Below are 26158 nucleotides of genomic sequence, written 5' to 3'. Positions count from 1 at the left end.
AGTGACTGCAGTTTGCTGTTCTGTATCTAACAGTCACGTTCTTTTTAAAAATGATGAAAAGGTTTTTTTAAAATAAGCAATTTTGCATAATTCAGTATCTTTAAGGAAAAATTGAATAAAACTACTTCAGATTACTAGAGATTCCTTATATTATAGGGTAAATTTGCTGTTGCAGCTGACACATCTTTATATCTACAGGACTTGCAATGTCTGGGAAGGACCAGAATAGTGGAACAAGCTGTTTTGTACTTCTATAACCTCATTATTTATATAGAAACACCTATTAGTCCTGCTTGAGTTCATTAAGTATTACAAGCTGCTGTGCTGTTCAGTGTTAGATATTCTGTAACTACTAAGTGGTGTATTTAAATCATTATTATAATTCAAACTTTAATTTCAGTGACACTCCTTCCACCTATACCAAATTTAAAATTGGTTCATTTGATGGAAGGAATAGTTGATTTGTATTTAAAAAGTCAGATCCACTTCTGAATACAATGCCATGTTATTCTACTCACATTACTCTCCAGGAGTTCAAACTGAGGGGAAATCAGATTTTTATGTAGCAATACAGGCCATGCTTATTTACTGTAAGCCATTGTAATGCATCATTTTTGTTATCTACAGATTCTAAAATCCTGTGGGAATACATATGCTAATAACGTGTGATGCAGATCTAACAAAGACACTTTATTCTAAAACTACAGTGTAATTCCTGAAACACATGACAAGTAAACTGATGAACCTCACTTTCTCTCCCCATTAGGGCTGCAACAGCACTACTTATGTTCAGGATGCTTTCCAGCTATTGCTTCCAGTGCTGCAAATTTCACATATCCAGACCAGTTGTTTGAAAGCGCGAGAGTGATGGTCTCCCTTCAGTTGTCACTTCTGGGCTTAACAGAGACCACAGATCTAATCCCTTTAATGTGTACAGATGGAAGAGGTGGTATGGAAGATGTCTGACCTACAAGAGTCTTCTGAATCTACACAATGTGGTTTTGCACATGCAATATCCAGCAACATCTTAAAACTTTTAGACTTTTAGACTTCAGAAACAGTTAGAAAATTGAGTCATTTCTTTTCCATCAGAGTATCTACCATTTGCATTAATTTAAATTGGATTAATGATTTACTGATATTGACATAAAAACAGATTCTAAATGTTGACCCTTGCGTTTGTATGCAACACGTGAAGCAAATTAGAATTCAAAGTTCTTTAAAATATGTCAGCCCAAGTAATAATTTCCTTTGCTTGCTTCCTGTCAGTTAAAAATGTGTATTTCAAAAGGTGCTTTCAGTATTCAAGTTTAGTCAACATGAACAAATTACCATAGTGTTGCGCTTGTTAAATATTATTTACAGTAGTAAATGATAACCTCATAATAATCTCACCACTTACATAACACTTTGTGTTCAAGGAGTTGCACAGTACGAGGCACTAACTTTGCTGAGTTAAAATTCTGGAGGGTATGCATAGAGAATTACACTAAAAAGAAATGGGGTGAGGCAGAAGTTTTCCCTTTTAATTAATTGACAGTGGTTTATGAAACACCTTCCCCAAAATAATCTGCTGTCAGATGTGTTACCAGGTTACCATTTTGGGTTCTAATTTGGTGCTTAAATATTATGAACCTTTTTACCAAAAGGAGTTACAAACACTGACAAGTCAGAAGTATTGTTTTTGGGCACAACAGTGAAGTTATGAAGAGAGGTGGTGAGACAATTGCTGTGGGTATGGTGGAACAGTCACCCCTTCTTTGAGGCAGTGGCTTGACAGTGCAGCTGAGCAGCAGGAATGCTGCAGAATAACACTAAGAGCTGTGATAACTTCACGTACTGTTAGCTTAAAATCCTGAGCTGTGAACTTCAGTGTCTCTTTAGCCCAGTTCACCTCCAAAGACAGGAAGACCCTTCCAATATTTTACGTAGCCTGTTCTCCTGGATTTTTGATACTACGTTTCTCACAGCTGTTGTGTTTTTTTTTCCTCCCGATACACTCATGAATTGTATTGAAATATTTTTTAATTCTTGCTAACATATGAATATGTTTAATCATAGATGCATAGTTCATACATTGTAAAAATAATGGAACAGAAGAAGTAATTTCCTGTTTGTTAGAAAGGAGAAACCATGTATCTGCTTTGCATATGGTGAGTCCACAGAAGTGATGACAGGAAGGTTTGTTTCTGTCTTACGCTGTTGGCCCTGATCTGCAGTTACAGGCATTGCGACTGCAGGAAAGGATGAAGTTTTCACCACCCCTGCAGTCACTTTGTTATGCAAAATGTATTTTCTGCCGCTCTGTAATTTTAAAACATCTTTCTGGGAAAGTAGAAAGAGTACAGCCTTCAAATCCACTTGCACAGAATGTGCTTCAAAAAGTTCTGGGAGCAAAAGTAAGCAAACCCATTGGCAGCTGGAAAGGGAAAGAATGTTTGACATTCGTTGGTATTTATGCTGTACTGAACAGCTGACTTCATTACAGTGTGGTTTAAAAAAAATATAAAAAAAAAAAAGGACACTGGAAAATGTAACTGGTGAGCAGACTAAGCAGTCTGAGGTAGGATACAGCTCCCTCCAACCACGGTATCTGTGCTGCTTCCATCTGACAGTGCTTTATTTCTGGAAATGTGTTTTCAAATGATTTTTTTTTTAAACTCGATGTTTCTCTGGCCTCTGCACTTTGAGAGGAATAAACATACTCCTCTGTGGTAGTCCTGTCTGGTTGCTGGAAGAAACACGCGTGCACGTATGTGACCAGGAGTGACTCCTGTGTACACATGGGCCCAGAACAACTCCTCACTGTGGATTACTGAAGACCACATGCTTTCTCCATATACTTGACCATGAGCTTTCAGTTCTAAGTATCTGGACACTAATTAAAACAGTAAGAAATGTGTAAAAAGTTCTTTTGTGTAAAGCATTTCTTCCTGTTCTGTGCTGGCAAGCAGAATATGAGATCTGGTTAAAAACTTGTTTATTTTTCAAACAAAGACTGTCAAGAAAGCCTGGTGTTTTCAGCTCTCAATCATTACAACTTGGACTTACTCTTACTTTAATTTGATCATAATCTTTTGTCAGGAAGCCTTGCTGCCCCTGTTGGAACAGAGCTCCGTGGCAGGTACATGTAAGCACAGTATCACTGCCCAGGGACTCGTCCAAGGGACGTACCAACAGCTCTTTTATACAGTTCCTGTGTTGAGTTAATGTTTTCTGATAGAAATGATTTTAGTTACTTTTCCTTATGGACCTTTTGTTTTCCTCTGAAATGCAGTGCAGAATGTATAGTGTTAAGCCTGTCGGAAAAATGCGGTAACTAATAGTGGTGCTTTTTAGCGGGGGCTGAACAATACTGTATTAGAAGCCTCAGGGGATAATGTTTAAATGGTTGAGGGACATTCTTAAGACAAAGATTGCTTGTCTGAGCTATTCCTTGTGAGAGGTTTTGCTGTCTTGCTTAAATTATGTATGTATTGAATAAAGTACCTTGCCCTGAAGTAAAAAGTTATAAAAATAACGTGTAGCATTGAGTGCTCACATCCATACAAGATAGGAACAGAAACAGGGCACAGTATGAATATAGGGATACCACATGTGATCTCAGATTTATCCCAGGAGAACTGTAATGCTGAATCTTTAAATCAATTTTAGGCAAATAATATTTTATTAGAAAAGCACTAGATAGATGTAACCAGAATATTTTATTTACATTGGTTTGTATTTTTCCATCAGTCAAATAAATCATTTGAGATACAGAACTGGGACGGTGTACTAAAAAGTGTTATAAAGAATAACGTGATGAGAAGTGTACTGAGTGAGGTATTTCTGATTTTGTGATATACCTTTGGATTGACGAATGGGATTTTATTGAGAGCCTGACAAAGACAGACGTTGCCATAAACTTTCACGGGAAATTCTTCCTTCTTTCACCTTTTTCCCAGTCAGTACAGCGAGTGTGCTCTGGCATTTGTTGAACTACTGGGTTTTAGGTAGTTATTTAAAAAAATAGCCTCAATTGTGGAAAGTGCCTGCTGTTCTTGAGCAACTTGGGTTTTTGTGACATTTTGTTCACTATTGCACACAGAGGGGAAAGCTTTGACCAAGGCAGGCTTTTGAACACTAGGCTGAGAAATATACCAAGATTAAACTAAAACGATGTCTGCACACCCACAGGCTCACAGATAATCCACTACTACAGGTCTCAGCAAAGTAAACCATGAGGTAAGTCACTTCCCATACTTCTAATACACAAGGTATTTGCTTTTTTTTCTTTTTTTTTCTTTTTTTTTTTTTTTCCAAACAAAGCAAGCTGTAATTTGTTTGCTGCCTTTTAGGGTGTAGTCTATTCATGTGTAAACATCTCTTCCCCATGATTTGCTCCTACACTCCAGCATCCATTGCTTCAGACAGCTACACAAAAGAACTGTCTCTTCTACTTCTTTCATGTTGCTTAGATCACCCACTGAAGCCCTTAATATTATTCTCTAAAATATGCCTTTATCATGTAATACAAAATTACAGTTATTACAAGTTGACATCTTTTTAATGTCTCCAGTGTCACCCACTGGTCAGAATTCACAATAATCTGAATGAGTCTGAAACCCTGCAATATTTTGAGTGACAAATACAGATTTTCACATTTTTTTTTTTTTTTTTTTTCCCAGAATCAGAGAAGTGGTTTTTAGCACACAAGCAGTCACCCTGCTCATAGGATTATCTTTGAGACATTCTGCTTCTATCTCAAATGACAGCCCTGTCCTTTCTGTTAGTCTCAAAAGAATGTAAAGAGTGGAAAACTACTTTCCTGAGTTCTTTTAAAAACCATCTGAGAGCAAGGCTTAAAGTGACACCCTCAGCCAGTCTGACCTACTTTGAGATTCATAGTCTGACTGTAAAGCCCTCTGGACTTGACGCATTTTTTTCTGTTTCAGGTCAACCTTTGTTGCTGAGAATATGAGAATATGAACAGCTGCTTTATTGTGCAGCCTGTACGTTTTCCATGCTCAGATACCAACCTCAGCATTCACAATGCTCAGTGTTTATAGAATTGTATTGCTGATGGCGTGCTGTTTTGCATTAAAAAAAAAAAAGACAATAAAATGTCAGAAATTGACCTGTATTAAACAGATGGAAGAGGAAAGATTATTTTTCAAAGGCAAAAAAGGGCATACTGTCTGAAAACAGAGATAATTTTCAAGATTGTATTAGAGAAAAGAGTCTTTCAAAGAATTTTTCAGCATTGTTCAAAATAAACAGGAGATGACATCTGATTAGTTCCAGCAGAACTGGAATAACAGCACTTCTGAAGTAAAAGAAAAATCTGCGTGGAGTTGAAGGAAGGCAAAGACAAGAACATTAAAGGCAGTGAAGCTCAAAGTAAAGAAGACAGCTAATTTGTGCTAGATCTGCAGTGCTCATTCTCCCTTTATCACCTGTACCCCAAAAGTCTCTGAGCACAGATCCGCTAAGAACTTATTAGCCTACCCATTTTGATCTCCTTTTCACAGCTTCTCTTTACCGTCTTTCAGATAGATGCTCTAATAGACTCAAGAAAGAGCACCAGCTATTCATTTTGCCTTTCAAACATTTTATCCAAGGAGTGAAAGAATATTTCTTCTTTAATTGTACAGTAATGGGCAAAGGGAGTCTAAAAAGTCGGTAGCAAGGCCTAACTGTAATTCTTAGTGAACTGAATTTGCTGCTGCTGAGAAGAGGAAGGGGTGAAGACGTTACTCAAACAAATGTAAGCTATTCCTCTTCTGTGCTAAAGGGGTGAAGCTGAAAGGCATTCAACAAAAGGTGCCAGATCTGGAGTCAGACAGTGTCACTTACAGCCAGAATGCTGCAAACAACTTTTACACATCTTTAAACGACTCTCAAGCCATTTACTAGACTTGTAAAACTGTTATTCTTACTGCCCTGGCTTATCTCACTGCATCAGCAGCCTTTACTATTCTTATTTTTAAGGTGACAGAGCATCTTTCCTTCAGTCCCCTCATCAGTTCTCCCTCTCACCCCATGACTATTTCACACATTCCTGTATGAGGTAGAGCCATCGGCTCTGCCTTTCCGTCATTTTTGTTCATCCAGCTCCTCCTCACCTCCTTCCCCCCCAGCTTCTGAGGTTCTTCCTCCTATCCCTCACATTGTGCCTGAGAGGCTATGCCAGGATATCCTTCCTCTCTTCACATACTCAGTTTCCAAAAAAACCCAGGGTGAAGACAGAGGATTAAAATGACTGAGCAAATTAGTTGTTTTTTAGTCTCCTCCTCCTTCCTTCAGTGGAAGTGAACAGGTTTAGGAAACAGTCAAAGGAGTGATTCCTTCAGGACACCTTACCCCTGCCCCTGCCCAGCAGACTGGCCTATGTCTGTGCCAGCTCCATCACCAGCAGGAACCAGGTTGCCCTGAATAAGTCAGACCCTTCCTCAAGGCCCAGGAATGAGTTTTGTTGCAGAGCTTCTCCTGGTTGTTTCCATGCTATGCATAGATGGCCTCTGTGCAAAAACATTCATTCTCACAACACTCTCAAAACCTAGAAAAGCTTTTTCTTTTCAAATGCAGAAGTGAAAAAGAGTAATGAGCAGAAAGACTCTCATAAAAAGGCGACTTTAACAGCACGACCTTCCTATCCAGGAGAGGAAATCAAGGAAACTTGTATACACGCACCCTTGGATCATGCTTTTTTGTGGGTGATATGGAAGAACTGTCACACCACTCCAGCAGACAGACTGACTGGTAAGCAGCTCTCTGACAGAGACCAAGAAGCCTTGGTGGAGAGCAAGTTGGATGTGGCCGACAGTCTCCTTAGCTGCATTAGAAAGAACACCGGCCAGTAGCTCAAGTGAGCTGATAATCCACCTTGGCACTTGTGAGACCACTCCTACATGATTGTATCTGGTTTGGAAGTGAAGCATCAGTAAACTGGGGTGAGCTCAACAGAGAACCAACCTGCCTGGGGCAAGTGTCCTGGAGAGACTGAGAGAAGTCTCTGCTTTCCTACAGTTTGGATCCTACCTGCAAAACAAAGTAAGCTCTACTCAAGAGAGAGATTAAAAGGTTTTTCTTTCTCACAGCAGTAACTCAGGAGCTGCAAACTTTCAAGACAGTAAAACATTTAGAAAGCTGTTGGATAACTGTGGGTAATAAAGTCACAATTTCTCCCTCCAAGGAGAAAAAAAGAAGGAGGCTATAGGCAACAACAACAACAACAACAAAGAGAGAAGAAATAAATTACAGGAGAAAGGAAATTAAATTGGGGTCACAAGGAGCAGGGCTCTCTCTACCACCAAAATCCCAGGATTACTGAAGGGGAAGAGTGATAGATAGTGCCATCATCTGAAGCATTTAAAAACTGACTCAAATGGCCTTAGCAATTCTAAAGTAACTTTCAATAGGTATTTCCCTTCCATCTGTAAGTAGAGGTTCCACAGAAAGGGGGGGGGAAAAAAAAGGTTTATTTTATAGACCGCATTAAAAAATCCATTTCTGAAAAGCTTTAAGTTGTTACCATAGATAAGCAATGAAACTAAAAGCCCCTAAATCAAGAAAGTCAGTATTTTTCTTTGGCATTTTTTTATGAGATGGTAACAAACAACAGAAACAAATGCTACAGTTTTGTACAACTAAACTTAAAAAAAATCATATGGGCTCACATTATTCTGAAGCTAATGTTCACAACTATTCCTATTAAATCTGAACTGCATCATGCAGTGCAGTGGCTGGAGAAGCAATTTCAGAAAGCTTCAGGAGAGAAAAGCTATATAAATGTAAGGGATGGAGGTTATGAAGTATTAACGTGACGCTAAATTGCTGCATATCATATTTGCAATGGGCAGTTTACAATCTGTTCATCCTGATGGATTTAGCACAAGGGAGTCTGAAGCCCTAGCTCTGCAATTTCTGTCTCTGCCTACTAATTTATGGTTAGATTATACGCACAAATAACGTGTTAGAGCCGAATGACTTTGGGACCCTGCTCAGCCCAAACAGCTCCACTATGCTCAGAGGAGCAGTAATAAATGGAAAGTAAGGAAAAGTTCCAGGAGATAATGAGTTTGAATACTAATGACCTAAGCTAATCCAAAAAATAGAAATGCAGTTTTTCAAAAAGTACAAAACCCATTTGGCATCTTAATGGCTTAGAAAATAAAACAATAATAATGATTTAGTGGATTTAAGCCAAATGTACAAATTTTCCACGTTTTTTTCTTTATCCCCTGAGATGTTGCAAAATTTATGAATGTCTTCCTAGGTTGCTGCAGAAATTAAAATGTACTGCAGAACTCTCTCCTTCTGCATTCTGTTGGCCATCTTCCTCAACAGCAAGAAATGATCTTTCTTACACATCTCAGTCACCAGGAGATTTAAAAAAGCTGAAAACTATACTCATTTCAGGAAAACATAGGTTGATTTCTATCTTTTATCAGTATTTTATTCTATGGAGAATATAAATTTCCTCCCAGTTAGAAAAATAAATTATTGTATGGATTATTTCAGGACCTTATGATTAAGCATAAATCTTGAACGAACAGAAAATAGATGGGAATCCATAATTTACTACTGAAGTTGATTCTAAAGCAAAGTGTGTTTGTCCATTATTCATATTTTCTTAATACCAAGTAGTTCTCTTAGATAAAATGAAGCTTCTCAACTAAACTGCACAGCTGGCATTCTCCTAAAAAAATGAATAACAGAGTGCCCAAACTGGAAATAGAGATGCTGTCTTCTGCGGTGTATTGTTTCTTTCTTTCATGCAATAGAAATTGTATTTCATAGGGTACCACCTGAAAACGAAAGAAAATATTAGTATCAAAAATAAGAGGAGGTTAAAAAGCAGTATTTTCTTAAATGTCAATGCAGTGCCCTTCACAATGCTACATTTCTCTCACATTTACAGTAATTAATTTTCCTCTTACGAAAGGCAAAAAGGCAAAAAGGCAAAAAAAAAAAAAAAAAAAAAAGAGAATTCTAACTAAGCAGTTATTTACATAGAAAATATACACCAGATTGGAGGTAAAGAGCTACAAAAGACACCTGTCAATAGAATTATGGTTTAGGTACCTGGTCCATGGGTAGAGGAACCCCAGAAAGAACCACAGGCCCTCATTTTCAGGGAACATTGGCAGCATGGGGCTATCTAAAGCATCCAGTAGGCAGAGACAAGCTGCATGGGAGAGCACTGGCCACACACACCCAGCTCAGTGAGCCAGTAAGATGTAAAGTATTTCAAACTGGGCTTCTGCTGTCTCCATAGAGTTCACTGTGGAACTCTCTTTTAAAGGTAGGTGATGATCGTCTCCTTCAGAGTGGAACTTGCTCAGTTATTTCTTCGCCTCTCCTGGCAGCAAGATGAGGAGTGTTCTGTGCAATACCTGCCTAAATCCCACAGACTCTTTCTCAGTGTCAACTCCTGGACATCTCTTTGTGAACTGATCCACTTGCTGAAGAGTGTTCAGAAGTTAATTAAGTAATTCTTACTTAGTGCTGCTCAGCCAGAAGTTAAATTATCCTTATGAAAACTTGCAGACCTGTACCCAATTTCATTTCACATAGTATACTTGTTTATAACAGGACAAACTTGGAAATAAAGAAATAAGAACAGCTTTTTCCACATTCCCAAATGAAAGCCACTCTTCAGTAATGATCAGTGAGTCTTTTGAAAGCTGGACTGCAGCTCCTGTAGACGCATGTGATGCAGAGACGAGATGTGAAAATGCCCAGATCCAAATCAAGCTCAGTTTTAGTTTTCAGGAAACTATAAAGTGCTTCAGGAAAAAAGTGCAGCATTTCTTTAGTACTTATTCTCAACTGAGTGGAAAAGCAAATGCAGCTTGTCACCCATTCTGGTAGTTCATGTAGCTGAGGGCTGAATAACAACATCTGTCTCTCTTTTCCTTTATGCTGTGAGAACTAGGATAAGAAGTGTTTCTTTGGCTGTGAAATCATACTGGAGGCAGCAGCTGCTGAAGCAATCTAGCAAATGTGTAGGCAGGATACAATGCATCAAAAATTGATGCCAGCTAATGGAACAGAGGTTTCAAACAGACTATACAGTGCCTGTTACAGTCCAGTTCTGCAAGCACGCAGGACTGCTTCCCTTCAAAAACTTCCAAATGTCTGTCTTGGAGAGAAACATATCCAGTGTGCTCTTTAAGCTGAGATCAATAACCGTGCCAAGTACCCTGGAATGTGCTCAGCAGACTGATTCTGTGAGCTTTTTCTTTCTAAAAGGAGTTTTAATTTAAATGAATAATAAAGATTTGAACCTATTACAAGAGCAGAAACAGTAGGAGAATTATCTTTTGTGATACTTAAAAAAAAATAATATCGGATCAAGTAACTTCATGTAGTCCTCAAACGAATTTAAAACTGCACATGGACATAAATCTTTTTTCATTGTTATCTATCGGAATCCATGAAAGCATAATACATAAATAAAATTTCATGTTCCAAGAATGGCCAACTGGAAAATCCAGATGTGGCTGAACTCAGCGTCATCACATCCAATTTTATTATGGCTCTAATCACCAGACACTTAGCAGTTTCAAGCACTCAAATGATGCTTTTCAAAAAATCTAGAAGGATCCCATCAATTTGAAATTACACCTACTGTTCTTTACAAATACAATTTACAAAAAGAGCCTAATTAATCTCACTCTCATTTCCAAGCACATTTGCTCTGTGCTTCCTCTGCTAGAATGTTTTGAACAGTTTCACTGTTTCCCCTGCATAATTAGTATCTTCTGTTGTTTGTGTGGATGTCTTGCTTGAAGACATACAACAAGGGGTTCTTTTAAATATGAGAACATGTATGTGAAGTCACAATTACATAAGGAAAATCAAGGAATCATAGAATGGTTTGGACTGGAAGGGATGTTAAAAATCCAGTTCCAAGTCTCCACCATGGGCAGGGCTGCCACCCACTAGATCAGGCTGCCCAGGGCCCTGAAAATCAAAACTATTTTAATTATCCTACCTGTTTGTGCTACTAAATTCTGCAATGAAGATATTTGAATACCTCTTCAGGAAGGCAGAAGGAACCTGGGCCCAAACACAGGTAATATCCTAAATAGACCAGTACTGAATTAGATGTTAGTGTGGTATTAGACTGGATTCTGTACAGCTGAATTTCTACATTGCGAGGGAAAGGAGATATCCTTAGGAAATGGCAGCAGTGATGCCAATCTGAATGTAGAATAGGTAGGTATAAAATTGTCTCACGTGTGCTTACTTGCTGATCTCTTGTGCTGTATGGGAGGTGACGTGTCCACTTGCTTTTGGACTGCTAGAGAGGAAAAGGATACACCAACTTCTTTTATTTTCTGTAAAAGTGGTTTTCATCTTTTTAGCCATATGTGTTCCTCTCCTGTGCATTCTCCCTGTCAGTTACCTGTCATCTACCTTATGTTCCAATTTTATAATTCATTTCACCTGAAGATAAGATTGTGCCTTAAATTATACATTCACTGGGAGACTAACTTGTCTTGCTTAACTACACAGCTATCTGTCACTCAGAAAGAAATACAGAGATGTGAAGCACTTTATCTGAAAGCTCTCTATAAAGAGAGATGAAAGTGCTGATGGCAAAAGGAAGCACACTAAAATTGTTGGCAATTGCTGATGTGGAACTTTCATTAGCTATTATGCAGCCTTTGACACATCAACCATTTTTACTAAGAGAATTAATGGGAGGCAGGACAATAAGATTATTTCATCTGGTCCTTTGGGGCATTGACTGTCAAAGAGACGAATGCAGTAAATAAAATGCTTAGGGTAACAATGACCAAATTGTGTGAACTTGATCTAAAGACAGCCCAGAGCATGACACTGGACACTGTTAAAAAATAATAATAAATGTCCACAACAGTTGACTCAAAGATAGTTTTCTCTTCCTCCCTTCTTCCCTCCATTTTCTTCCTGTTTTTCCTGTTCTTTCTTTCTTTCCTTTTCCTCCTTTCTTCGTCTCTGCTTTCCTCTCTTCCTTCTCTCCCTCCCTCCTTTCTTCTTTCCTTCTCTCCACTCCTTCCTTCCCTTTTTCTCTCCCTCCCTCCTTCCTTCCTTTTCTCTTTCCCTTCCCTCATAAGATGACAGCACTTCAAACAAGAACTGTCAGTTCAGTATCTGCCTCTAATTTCCCCAAATAAGGCAGAACACTGTTCTGTCCTTAGTCAGCTGTGAAATCCTTTAATGCTCCTTTTGAGACAGAGAATACAACACTGCTTCCCTTTAAAAAGGCAGAGGACAAAAATTGTGAGTGGGTTCACAATACTTTTCAACCCATACACATGTGGTTGTTACTCTGCTCTGATCAGTGCAAGGTTGAAGTGTGCCTGTGGCACGGGAGAGGCCAGCGAGCCCTGAAGCAGTCTGCTTTGGGGAGGACAGACCACCACCGAGGGATGGACACAGACACAGCTGGAGAAAAGTCCTTCTTTGGGACATGCTTGCTTCAGCCTCAAAGGACAAGTGTAGCTAAAGCCTTCCCTGCATAACGATGATTCCAGGACTAAGCATCAACAAAACCTCCTTGCTGAATGTTCTAATACCTTTAGATAGGCTGTTCACCATATATAGGGCTGTTTTAATGAGTACAGTGAATTGACTCTTATTTGTTCACTTTTATTTCTTACTGCAATAATTCTTTTCCCTACATTGTTTTAGGGAACTGTCATTGAATCAGATGCATTCAGAAATGTTAGTTTCCTTATGGTTTGTCATGCTGAATTTTTTAAGTTAAGGAAGCCTAGCTTTAATATATCAATTCAGTCTGTCTTCTTCTGATCTGCTCTCCTGGATTCTTATTATCAATGCACCTTCTTGTTTCTGTTTTTTCATTTATCACAGAAAAGAATATTCATTGCTGACACTTCAGATTTAAAAAAAAAAAAAAGCAACGGACCCAGATAAACATCTTATAGCATTTCAGAGCTGCTAAAAATAATAGTTGATGGCAGTAGGGTTCATTAAGAGTACAAGTTGATGCAAGTAGTGCTTCATAAGTTAAAAGCACAACACAATCTCTTAGTTTTAGCTGGGAGCAAACATTTATCGTCACAGTGCAATTAGTAATGAGGAGTCACCAGAAGAGACTGAAAAAGAAGTTGGGTCTCCAGGGCTTTATTCTAGCACCCTGTCACCTGAAAAGCAGTGCCTCCTAATGCAAACGTTTGCCCTGAATAAAACGCTCATGCTTTCTAACCAAATAAACAGCAGCATTGAACTCTGCAGTAATTCTTATGTCATCATTTGACAGCAGTTAGGAAATATATCTACAACTGTCACACATAAACAGAGAACTGTCTTACAGCACCTAAGAGACTTCACTCATTCATTTTTTTCAGGACAGTTGGTAGTATGGTGGTTTAATAAAGATGGCAGAAATAGAGAAGGATTCTTAACTTCAGCACTCAAATAATAATAGTTTTCTTGAAAACATACAGAGATATTCAAGTTACCTAGACTGAAAAGATTCTCCTTTGTCAAAGGTATATGGATGCAGAAGTTGTTGAGAGTTCTATCAGCTGAATATTTTCTTGTGTGCCTGTTGGTACGAGTGTGGTTAGAGATATGCATAGTCCCCATTACTTCCTGTCCATTGGTTACCACCATACTGCCAGATTTCATTTTGTTAAGTATTCAGAAAGAAATCACCCGTATTTTACTTACTTTGATTTAGTATGTTGTCATGAGAAATAGAGCTTGTTGGGGACAAAGCTTAACATAGCTAACAGAGAGATCTCCTCCTGTCTCCACACCATTTTAAATCATGTCTTTCTCAGGAAGATTTAAAAGCAGTAAAATAGATGGATTAAAAAATGAATCTTATCAAACCTTCATTTCAGAACTCTCAAGGGTACTAAGATACAGGATGCTACAAAAAGTCCTCTCATATTTCACGCCTTAAAAATTATGGACACAGAATGCAATGTTTGTTAAAAACGAGTTTTATTCCTTTCTGAAATCTTAACAAACAAAATGAAGACTACTTATTTCCTGCTCCTTACAGCTTCTGTTGCACTTACTGTGTAGCTAATGTCATTACAGAAAAAATAGATAAACACTCTGTGCTGTGGTTGATGTTTTCTACAAGCAGATTCAGTTACGTGGAATTGAGAAAAAGCATCACTCAAAGAAAAGTGGTTTGCTTGAAACACACCTCAGCAGCTGAGGTATTTTCAAATGTGTTCCTCTACAAAGTGTGCAACTCCAGAGAAGGTGCCTCGGCCAAACTGAGAGCTTACCCAACACCCTGGGCTGCCAAAATTTAGAGGTGTAAAACACTTGTGATTTAAAAACTTATGTGGATGCAGGGGAATAGGCACACGTTAGCTTTGAGGAACACAACCTCATGGCTCTTGAGTTACCAACTTGCTTCACAGATCCAGGGCAGGCACTGTGGTTACTTTTATCAATAGGACTGAAGTCAGATCTGGAGAAGGGCAGCTGCAAGCTCTATCACCAGTGGAGCTCTGGCAGATTTTTATCTCAGGTTAGAACCCTTCTTCACTATAGGCTTAACTCCAAGTTCCTGTATTTGTGATTTGCAATCCATGTGTTTCAGGGAAGCAACTGAGAATGTGATAGAAAGGTGATGTTCTTCTGATACTCTACCCTACCCTTCTTGTCAAACAAACAAACCAATCAGATTTTATCAAATTGATCACACCTGTGAATGGCTCTGTCAATTCTTTGAATTTAATAATCATATTATTTTTCAATCTCAGTACTTAGGTGTTTGTGTGCAGTACTTTAATGCAGCCAGCTCTTTCCTGTTGAACAAACTAGTCTTTGCCACCAGAGACCAAAGCGCTACAGACTTAATGAAGATGACCCTAGCACTCATGAGAGAAGCAGATCACAGCCTCCTTCCACATCCAAAGAAACCCGATGTACTTCCAGCCAGCAAGATTTCCTGCAAGCAGTAACAGCAGTGTTGTTAGCTACTGAGCCACCCACAAACATAAGTAGTAATGAGCTGCATTTTTGGATGAAGGAGGAAGTGTTTCTTCGCAGGAATTGAAACAAGACTAAAACAGATAGTGCTTTTCTTAAGCTTTGAGACTATTCCTGTGAGAAATGTTATTCAAAATCTGGTTGCAATGGAAGATGAGATGCAGATCTAATTCTTGTTTCTCCAGGCACAAGTAAGTCCTTCTCCAGCCACACTCTTAAATAATCTTTCCACCCAATGTCATATAATATTAAATAATTATGTTCTGAGTATTTATCCCACATACTGCATTCATTTCACCTGGCTGCCAGCAGTCCTTCTGAGGGAAGACTGTGTTATGACCACGAAAACAAAACTGTTCTGATACAGCACAGCACTGAAACAAGCTTATTTGGTATTTCTCAAGACACCTAATCTTTTTCTTTCAGTGACAGGCTCAGAGGTTAATCAAAGACATTACTTCAATCAAAAGTGTCCTGAATCTCATATATTATCTCACAGAGTTCTGATTAGAACATCTACAAAGCTGTTCCATTCCTTCTTTCTATTCTACAGTACGGAATACATAAAACAATGAAAGCAAAAGGGGTACCAGCAGATCAATCTGAATGTTTACTTCACCTCCAGGAACACAGACATTAAATTTGCATGGGAAGGCACCATAACATTTTGTTTCTAGAATATTAAGTTTTGTGAACCTAATAGAAAGTCTAATGCTGAAGTGGTTGGATCTCCTGCAGAAAGGAAGAAGTGGCCCTACAGAAAAGCTGATGAGAGTCTAAGAAAACTCATGACATCCAAGTGGCAAACAGACGAATTTGAGTGATCTGAGTTGGAAGAGACTCTTACATGTCATCTAGTCCAACTCCCCTGCAATGAACAGCTCAAAAAGGTTGCTCAGACCCCCATCCAGCCTGACTTTGAATGTTTCCAAGGATGGGACATCCAGCACCTCTCTGACTTTTCAAGTCATGTTATCTTTCTCTGTTTCTTGGTAGCCTCGTTTTAGAACATAACAATGTCAACTTTCAATCTTTGTAAGTTCTCATAAGATCTATGGATGGGAACAACTTAAAAATTGCCTGCAGTTTTGTGATAATATGCTGCCCCATAACCCAGCTAGTCTCTTTCAGAAGAAAAACAAAGAATCTTGCTCAGTTATTATTTGCCAGCATTGCTGTTCCAAATTGCTTTTTTAACTCTGCTATTAGTGCACAGCTTTGCTGCTTATGATTCCATATGAAGCACAAAAAAAAACCAAAACATACATCAATTTTTTCAATACATGGTAAAGATCGTAAGATTCATTTTTTGAAATACATCATCCAATTTAAATACACACAAAGAAGATATTCTTACACTTTTAACCTAAAAAACCTAAAAAAGTCACTAGAAATCTATGTAAATAGCCATAACCCTATTTATAAAATTGATGTTAGTCTGTTTGTATTACTTATTTGAGTAATCTGTTTCTAGGCATTACAAGTATTGTCAGGAAGAGGTATATCTTTACTGCACTTTTTTTTCAGACTTTTTGCAATAATCTTGACTTCCTGAAGCACTTACTAGAATACAACAGCCAGAGAAAGTTAGAAACAGTATACTAGCTTTGGTTCCAAGCTGAAACCAACTTCTTGTCACTTATTCCAACTGTTGTAATGATACACAATTAATTTATTTTGTTTTGTGAATTTTATCATTTCAGACACATGATTATTTCCAGAAGACAGCCCCTCGGGGGACGATGCTCATTACCGGCCTCCACCTGGACATAAAGCCATTGATGACCACTCTCTGCCAGCAGCCTTTCAACCAGTTTCTTTTCCATTGAGTGATCCACGCATCAAATCCACATCCCTCCAATTTGGAGATAAGGATGTGGTGGGGGACCATGTCAAAGGCCTTGCTCAAGTCCAGGTAAATGACATCGGTCGCCTTTCCCTTGTCCACCAATGTCATCACTCCATCATAGAAGGCCACCAGATTGGTCAAGCATGACCATCCCCTAGTGAAGCCGTGCTGGCTGTCTCGGATCACACGCTCATTCCTCATGTGATCAAGCATGTCATTCAGGATGATCTGTTCCATGATCTTCCCAGGTTAGAGATTCTCTAGAGATATTCAAAGTCCACCTGAATGTTTTCCTGTGCAACCTTCTGTAGGGAGCCTACTTTAGCAAGGGGTTGGACTAGATGATTTCCAGAGGTCTTCCAGCCTCTATGATTTTGTGAGTCTGTGTTTGCTTAATACTAGTTCTAAACATACAAGGCAAACAGAAAAATTTGAGCATTGTAAGGTACTTACGTACCTTGAATACTTGATGTACTCAGATGACAGTGCTCTTGTTCAGGAATTATGGGCAGTATCTTTATGGCCTGTGCAGTAAGTGGAATCAGTTGTCCGTTGGTCTTCGCTGTTAAAAGTTAAAATATTTTTAACTCACATAGTTAAACAGCAAATACATGTAGAATGTCTGAATATGCAAGTTTGAAAATCAATGAGAACTATCTGATTACAAGACAGAGGTGCATAACCAATTTTTCAATAGGATTTCAGTGTCCAGAGATGCAGATGTATGTCTGAAAGTCCTGCATGTATTAACCGTGTTCTGGTATCTCACTTCTTCTGCATGCTATTTAGTCTACAGCAGGCTGATGTGAAGTCTTTATGGAAAGCAGCTGGGAGGTAGGGAACTAAATTGCTCATGAAAAGTTTACTAGTAGTGAAAATACATGCAAATTTGGGTTTAACTAAAAGTCTCCCTGTATGGGAACTGTTCAGTCACGGCCTGAACCACTGATTGATCACCTGAGGAAAAGACTGAGTCAGCCCTGGGAGCACAGGTAAAAGCAATTCAGCTGTGTGAGCAGAAGTCACAAGTGGAGCCTGGCTGTACCTCTCCTAGACCCCATTTAAGGGCTGACTGACACTGGGGAATGATCTCTTTCTGGAGATCCCCCCTTTGTGGAGTCTTCCCTGCCAACCTAGATCTTTGGATACAGGTGAGCATTCCTTCCCTGTTTGTTTCTTTTCCCATTTTCACCATGGCGATCTTTTCAGCTGTAACACCAACTGTAATGCTCCCCAAATACAAAAACCTGTCATTGGCTGGTTGAGAAGAAACAAATTTAGAATGTAAACTTTCCAATTCATTTTCATATGAGTACAGCCCAGATTGTCACTAAGGAACATTTGATATGGTTTCAGGTAACTTGTCATATGCACAGCGAGAGTATCTAGGTGTCATATAGTGGTTAAAAGAGATGGCATTATGTACCTCAGAAACAGGGAGTGATGCAGTGATGCCTTTAGCACACTGCCAACAAGGATGCTGATACAGTATCTTACTGGAGTACAGATAAAGAAAGACTGAAATAGTGTTGCCAGGCCAATGAGGTCAGAGTTATTGATGCAATAGTGCATTTTTCAAAGAGCTACAGAAGTAGAACCCAAAATATTTTAACTTCAGGTCCACCCTGTCTCTGACAATTCATGACTTCAGTAAACTTATGAGTAGGTTTCTGCTGTGTTTATAACAACAGAATGTACTGTAATATGTTTAGCTTCATCTCTTCTTCAGTTACTGTATCAACCTACAAATTAAAAAGTAGAGTTTGGATCTTGGTAATTAAGAAACTGAATATGAAAAATAAAGTTAAAATAAACCTAGGGCAAACTTTAAAGACTGATCTTATTCACCCTCAGGCTGAACCCTGAAAAAATGAGAATGTAGGCTTATGTATCTTTCAGAGCCTTTGTGTAACACTGTTCTGCATGCATGCAAACTGAACAGAGAAAGAAAAGACCACTCATTTAAAAGCACCCTACTGAAAGCATACAAGAGCTATAAAAGCTCGTTAAGATTACCTGTCCCTTCTTGATTTTATTCTCCTTTCTGAAACAGCAAAAGACCCAAAATGGTAATTAACTTCCACATTTTTTTCCTCTGGAGATGTTGCGTCTTTGAAACGAGCAAGTCTGTGTTTAGTATTAAACATCATGATAAGCTTTGCTTTTCCCAGCATTATTCATCTAAGTTACAATGACAAGGACAACAGCTATGTCAGGAACTAACTGGGAAGAATCAGAATCAAATATGTGATGTTTCAATTGGCCAAGATTAAACAAATCTCTCCTGTCTTGGCTTTGCATCTAATTAATGCTGTAGAAGTTGTATCCTGCCTGTCCTCATGCTAAAAAGAAAAAGTATTGCAGAATACAAGGGCTGAATCTGAATTCAAAGGGATTGCAGACCTGACACTACTGAGCCAGGGATTGCTTCTACTTCCAACCTTCAACTAACCTGAAGTTGCAGCAGTGTCTCAGAGAGATGGCAGAGTGGCCCATTTCCTCTAATCTTGTAGGTTAGGAACTATTATTTTAATATGATAGCATGGAAAGCAATGTAGGAATTCAAATGACTGATGGAAAATTTACCTAATTGTTTCTTTCATGCAAATTATAGTTGCAAAGCATGCTTATATCAGATGCTACGGATGTCACAAAATGTAAACAGTCCAGAAGACAACAGCAGGCCTGAAATTCTAAGGTTTTATTCTCCAAATTCTGGTTGTCATTGTGATCCTGCATCATTCTTCTTTAAGAATGAGTTATAAATCTACCATTCAATTGCTTAGTGGCTTTTTTAGCATTTTATGGCATGTGTTTTAAACAAGCCAGCCCACTTCTTATGTTCCTGGAGAGTCCAACATTTCTGTATCTGAGAACTGCAACTATTTCTCATTGCTTGCAGCATTTATGCTGTTTTTCTACTTTTCTCTTAGCCTGAACAAAGCGTGTCAGGCCACGCAGTCAGACCTGCTGACGCAACGTCTTTTATTTTTATTTTTTTACTTATTATTGGCATACTTTGGGTTTTTTAAAAATTACTTTTCCATTTGAAATGTAGATATAAATGTTGATGCACTGGTCTCTTGCTTCACTGGATAGTTTTAAGTGTGACTTTTTATGCCAAGACTGCAGCAGCTGAGCTCTGTATCACCTTGCTAGTGGCCTTTGTTCAAGTTGACCACTGTTTCCCTAGGAGAAACACAAAACACCTCATCAGCAGCAAAGGCCACATGAACTGCTGGCCATCGGCCCCAGCCTGACCCCCAGGTATGGGAGGCTTCTGCTCTTGCTGTTGTATTGGGAACGGCTGCTAGCCTTCAGGAGGAATTTCCGTTGCTGCTGGGAATTGAGGCCAAAACACTGATGCTGGCCTTTGCTAACAGTGAGCTCAGCAAACATGGAGTAGCCAAGTGCTGTGTGCATTTGCTGACTCTGGGCTAAATTCACTTTCACTAGAGAAAATTTATAACTCTAAGATTTCAGGTAAGTAGCACAGATGTGAACATACAAATACATTTTTGTAATCTACAGGCTAATGGAATCTCAATTAAAAATGCTACTACTTTGATAAGTACAATCTTTGGAATACTCAATACCATGACTGCGATAAGTTCAAAGTCTGTTTTGGCAAATGCAGTACGAACATGAATTAATTTGGCATGGCTGAAAGCCAGGAGCGTCATAATATAATCAGAAGAAAACATACACTGGAATTAACTTTGCATTACTGTGAGCAGACTCAGAGAGTGAGTCAGGGAATCCTGTATTTGTATACCAAAATGTAATGAGCCAATGTCTGACTTTGTGAGCCAATGGAGCGTTGCTGAAAATGAGAAATAAGACACAATTTCAGCGATGTAGTAGGCATTATATCTGAACTAAGATAGCTCACAAAGACTGGAGAGTGCTAATATGATGATATTAGCAATACGGTTCCCTTTCTGTACAGTACTCTTCTAGAACAGAAGTGGGAAGAGGATTTTTTCCAGGAGACATTATGCTGCATTCAAAACAGGACAAAATTGAATGTCTTTTTTTTTTTTTTTTTTTTTTTTTTATGCTGGGAAAATGAGATCTGGAATCTATAGAGGTAAACTTCTAGTATGAACTCACGCTGTAGCTTATAACCCACATACTTACATTAATGAAACTTACAATACGAATCTGCTAGGCAGACTCACTCATAGGTATTAAACCCCTTATTTATGCAATCTGTATTTCTTATGCAACTGTTGTTTTTTTTTCCTATTTCTTTTCCTTTTTTCTCTTTTTATTTTAACAGTGTAGTATATAGTTCATGCACACTGTTCTACTCCCAAAAGGTAATTATGTGCCATGCCTCCAGGCTTAAACTCTTTTTAGGATACAGCTATATGAGAACAGCAATATTTAATGAGTTGCTAATAGTGGAAAATGTATTTAAGTGGTTTGGCAAAAGTGCATTAAGGAAAAGGTATACGAGCAGCATAAGTATAGCTACCTTCCATTTTGCTGGAATCAAGGTGATTTAAGCAATGAGCCACACGTGACAACTTAGCAGTTTCTGAGGTCTTTTAGAACACCTTAGGGAATACTACCTATTACTCATAATTTCTATTATTAATTTATTAAGCTGTTCCAAAACCTCTTCTACTGCCTCTTCAATTTGAAAAAAAGGAAGTCTTGAAATAAAAGCCTCTGATATGGGAATCTCCCTAAGATTCTCTGTCATGAACACAAAGCAAGAAATTGATTTTTTTTTTTTTTTTTTTTTTTTTAATCTATACTTTGAACTACTACTGTCAAATCCTACCCAGTATGAAAATGTTCCATGTCTGGAAATATAGGTCAGCCATTTAAAGAACTTCTTGCACTGAACAAAAAGCATCCTGTGCTGTTGCAGCTGAATAAAGGGAAACTGCACTGTCAGTTTAAACCCTACAAGGGAATGTTTTACAAAAACGTAATGACAGATCCAAAGTCTAGATAACATGTACTGCTCTGTATGTATTATTTTTTTTTTTTTAGCTTAACAGCACAGTGATGATACAATCTACATTCATGACCAGAAGAACACACTAAAGCTTCCCTAATATCACTGTATGTGACTATTCCTTTAAAATACCATGATTTTCTTAAGTCAGAAAGTTACCATTTCAGTCCCACCATAGAGAATATACTGTAGATCTTTCCTCCTTGCCACTGGGCTGGATGGTAATGATTCATGTACATAGTGGCAATAACAGTTTTATATAAGCGCTGTGAATTATTTATTTGTAGTAATACATTGATACTAAGCCACTAATTTACTTTGCCTCCTTAAGAAATTATTCTCAAAGTATGAGTTTCCTTCTTTGTCTTTCCTTATCCTTTCTGAACTCTGAATGCTTTGAGAAGTATCTATACTCTTTTCATCCATGAGATACCTTCCCACCCCCTTGTAATACAGAGTTGTTTATTTTCATTACAGTGTTTCCAGGATGGTTGTACTGTCTTCAGTGAATCTCAGTGTTATGTTTCTAGATTTCAAGCTATATACTCATGATAAATTAAGTACTATCAAGGGCTGTCAAGTAAGTAACCTATCACAATTTATAACCAACTATCGCAGTTGCAAATCCTGGAGCTGGAATGAAGTAAACACTTTCCACATGGTTCGGATTCTACTTTAAGTTGTATAAATTGGGAAATTGTCTGGATTCAGTAGAATCATAGTGTGTGAAATCAGTGAATATCAGATTAGAATAAGGCCCATTTTTGCAGTCTATACAACTAAGCATCATTCCGAGTTAAATGTATAGATTGAAGCAGGAGGAACATGGAAGTAAGAACAACAAACCAATATGGGATTCCTGTTCTCTTCAGTACAATAAAACTACATTTGAATTTCCATAAAATTTCATAATCAAAAATGCCTTTGGATATTCAGCACTAAAGATGACATTGTGCTAATAAAACAGGTATGGTGAAGCTACTAAAGACAAAAGATGTCAGGGAGATAATCCCTTTCCTGGGGGATGAAAATAATGAGCTCATAAATATATCTTAGAGGTAGCTTGTGCTCTAAAACTGAGGAGTATAAATTGTACTCCCAGGAGAGTTCAGACAGACATGGAGCTATTCACTCTTTTCTAGGTAAAATTGAAATGCCATGAGTTACTGAATTGCAGAGGGAAATTGCAATTCTCTAATTCTTCAAGAATTGACAAGACAAACAGCGAGGTACCCAAGCCTAGACAAATTTAAAACCATTTATTTCATTTGCTGGCTCTGTAGCTGTTCTTGTTTTAAATTCATTCAAAGCTATTATTCTTCATGTTTATGTTTATCTTTGAGAAGACAGAGCTCCCTTTGTGGAACCATTATTGATTGAAGTTATTGAAGTATATGACTTTTCCTGCAATATCAGTAACACTCAGAGCCATATTTGCTAATTTACCCTCATACTTATTTATTATTAAATTCTAATTTTTGCAAATAAAACTTTGAGTTTAGCCATGCCCCTTAATTTATCTGTGCTAAACACACTATACTCTCAGAAGACCATATTTTAATACCAATCTGAAATTATTAAATTTTACTTTGTTGGAATCTTTCTCTAGCACTGGGCTGCTAAGTGCCACCAGAGACATTCTCTGAGCCATTCTCTGCTATCTCTGTCCGTCCCATCCTTTAGTAGCTGATTTTGTCAAATCATAAATATATACAGCATACATTTGATTGCCTACATTTGTGTACACTTTCCATACACTAAGTATTTGGCTGCAAGACTGAAAACATGGCATACAACATGACTAAAAATTAAATTGAAGTATTAAAAACAACAAAACAACAAAAGGGAACAGTCCTTAATGTAAAACATTTGGAAGACTGACAGAAGCATTCCCACATAATATATGTCATTGTACAGACTCACTGTGAGAAGTATTTATTTCTGATCTAAATATGTTTCTATAACATAAGCCAGATCAATTTTTTGTAGGATCAGGGTAACTCTGAAGCAAACCAGAGGCATCCCTTGACAGAAAAGACTCAAAAGCATTTCTTGAACTCTCCATGCTTCAAGATGTGTTAACTTTTTATTTCATTTTATATTACCTACCAGGAAATAGATGAACTTTAGTAGCAGAAATGGTTCTTATATCATGTCTGGAACCACTTTTCCCTTGATCAGTAGAAACTGTTGCTGCTCCTCTGCGCTTACAATCTGTTTTAAACAAAATGAGATATCCTTAGCTATGAAATAATATACATCAATTATTAGAGGGAAAGTGGGTAAGCCCCCCCATACTTAAACTATTTAACATCTCCCATGAAAAAAAAGGAAGGTTTTGTGATAAGGTCTTGAGGAAAAAATGAGCCTGATGGTTTTTTATTTTTCCAAATTAAATTTTATGTCTTCATGCTTGCCCTTTTCAAATTATTCTTTCCCTCCTCTGGAGCACGTACCTTGAGAAAATTTTGGAAGGTTATCAAAAAAGTCACTCTGTATGTTCCAGTGGAGGTTAAAAATCTCACTGCTAACAGTGGAATAGCTAGAGTTGAGTGTACTGGAATCCTAGGAAGCCTACAGCTTATTTGCTAGTTTGTGGTGTTCACCTTTGGGAGCACAGTATAAGAACAAGCTCTATATCACTGAGAGAAAGATAGAGATGATCTTATTAGCACTGATCTGTAAAGACAAAAGTCCAGCTCTCAGCATCCAACAACAGACTTGCCCCAGTATTTTTATTTTGGGAATGCTAAAAAGGAAAAATCATCTTTAAGAAATTCATAAAATTAGCATTGTTTAGGTCATGGTATTCTGTGAACACACAACTGAGATATAACATGCTGAAGTCCTAAGTCTGCATTCCAATGGTTAATGTTAAAGGATGCTCTGGAATTGGCTTTAAGGCAAGACTGGAAGAGTAATGGTGAAAGAACTAATTTCTAATTTAGCTCCTTTGCCATGGATCAGTTGCAACCTCCTCCAAATTTATTTGGCTATTTTATTTTATGCACTCTTGGAAATAACTTCATTAGTGTTTCAAAGAGTCTCAGAGTCTGCCAGACAGAATATCTTGGAATGTCTCAAGAGGAAATGAATAATTCCACATTTCTTACCAGATTTCAGTAGTGCTCAGAAATTAAGAGAAAAAGTACTGACTGAACTATGACAGTAAAAGTTCATAACAGCTGTTTTAGGCTCATAGTGATATTCTGACAGATTCTTCAGGCACACTGAAAAAAGCAGTATGTAGACTTTTGATTAAAGATGGCATAATGTATACATATAAGGAATAAAAGTTTCAAGTCTAATTTTTATGTGCTTGTCTTTTTGCCAGTAAGATACTGATGTTGTACGTGATGTTATAAATTGTAAATATAACTAATAAAAACACTGTTCCTCTACAAACAGGAAATGTTCTCTAGAAACTGATTAGAAATCAGAAGCCCCCAAAAGGCATCTTTTCTTTCCTGCTTGTGCCTACAACAATTCTGAAAAACTTGCATTTAACAGAAAACTAATGTTTAAGAGTAAAGGTAGTAAATCATTAATCATCACTACTAGCAGCTCTGCATTAAAATGAGATGTTATGACTCAGAGTGAAGACAATCACACTCATGACATTTGTGGTAGCTTTCAAAATGCAAATAAAAGTCCTTCAAACCAGAGCATTTAATAGCCTACTTATAAAGACCTATTTTACAGTTCATGGAATTTGTACATGTATTAAATTGCATTCAGAGTTTGGTTCCAGCAATAAATAAAAGGTCATGTATTTTAACCAAGATAATATGATGAGGTGATTGTTTTGTCATTTTGAGGGGCTGTCACTTTAAGCAATTGTTTCACTCATTAATTAAAAATATATGTATAAAATATTTATATTATGTAAATACAAAAAAAAAAAAATATCACAGAAACATCCTGATCATGGAAACATCTTGTGTGTAGGCACTCTTCTGCCTTCTGTTCAGCTGTCGTTAAAGCTAAACTCCTGTTGCTCTTTCATTACAAATCTGCCTGTGGATATAGTTAGGATGATAATGGGAATGCATGTAGCTTATCATTTTTTTATTACCCTTGTGACCAAGGTCTCTGTTCTGTAGCTCCCAACTACAAGGAGAATGGACATCTGTCTGTTAATAGAAACTAAGTGCTGGTTCTCAAGAAGTTTCCTACTCACTCAGGCCTGACACAAGTAGAAAGTCTCAGGAAACTGCTGTGAAAAGCATTTGAAAGCTGTTCTACTAGGTAAGAGGTTAAGTAACTTTTCACAGTGATGAAAGTGTATGCTCCCTGTACCACATAGCTCTGACTTCTAATAAAAGGTAGAGACCAGTAGCTGACAAGAGGTCAATTTTCGGCATAGATTTTCTGCAGAG

At 37.8% G+C, this 26158-nt stretch overlaps 2 protein-coding genes across 8 annotated transcripts in view; one reads left to right on the top strand and one right to left on the bottom strand.

Moving 5' to 3' along the window:
- FAM114A1 (family with sequence similarity 114 member A1) overlaps nt 1–2717 on the top strand; it is a 31738-nt gene extending 29021 nt beyond the window's left edge. For all 5 annotated transcript variants that reach the window (XM_085223314.1, XM_085223315.1, XM_010710287.4 and 2 more), the window contains exon 14: nt 767–2717. In XM_085223314.1, coding sequence (XP_085079440.1) covers nt 767–868 — 102 coding nt within the window. In that variant the 3' untranslated portion in view covers nt 869–2717. The remainder of the gene's footprint in view (nt 1–766) is intronic.
- The window catches only part of TMEM156 (transmembrane protein 156), a 32494-nt gene continuing 8828 nt past the window's right edge, over nt 2493–26158 (bottom strand). For 2 of the 3 annotated variants that reach the window (XM_010710284.4, XM_031553156.2), the window contains 3 exons: nt 23889–23993; nt 17265–17369; nt 13934–14917 (listed from right to left, as the gene is read on the bottom strand). In XM_010710284.4, coding sequence (XP_010708586.1) covers nt 14838–14917; nt 17265–17369; nt 23889–23993 — 290 coding nt within the window. In that variant the 3' untranslated portion in view covers nt 13934–14837. Of the gene's footprint in view, nt 8790–13933; nt 14918–17264; nt 17370–23888; nt 23994–26158 lie in introns of those variants that run through there. The other variant, XM_010710285.4, reaches the window with a different exon arrangement.

This window comes from Meleagris gallopavo, chromosome 4 (assembly GCF_905368555.1).
Source record: "Meleagris gallopavo chromosome 4, MGAL_WU_HG_1.1, whole genome shotgun sequence".
In the NCBI taxonomy this organism is placed as follows: Eukaryota; Metazoa; Chordata; class Aves; order Galliformes; family Phasianidae; genus Meleagris; species Meleagris gallopavo.
Note: the sequence above shows the minus strand (reverse complement) of the source record. Positions and strands in the feature narration are given on the sequence as shown.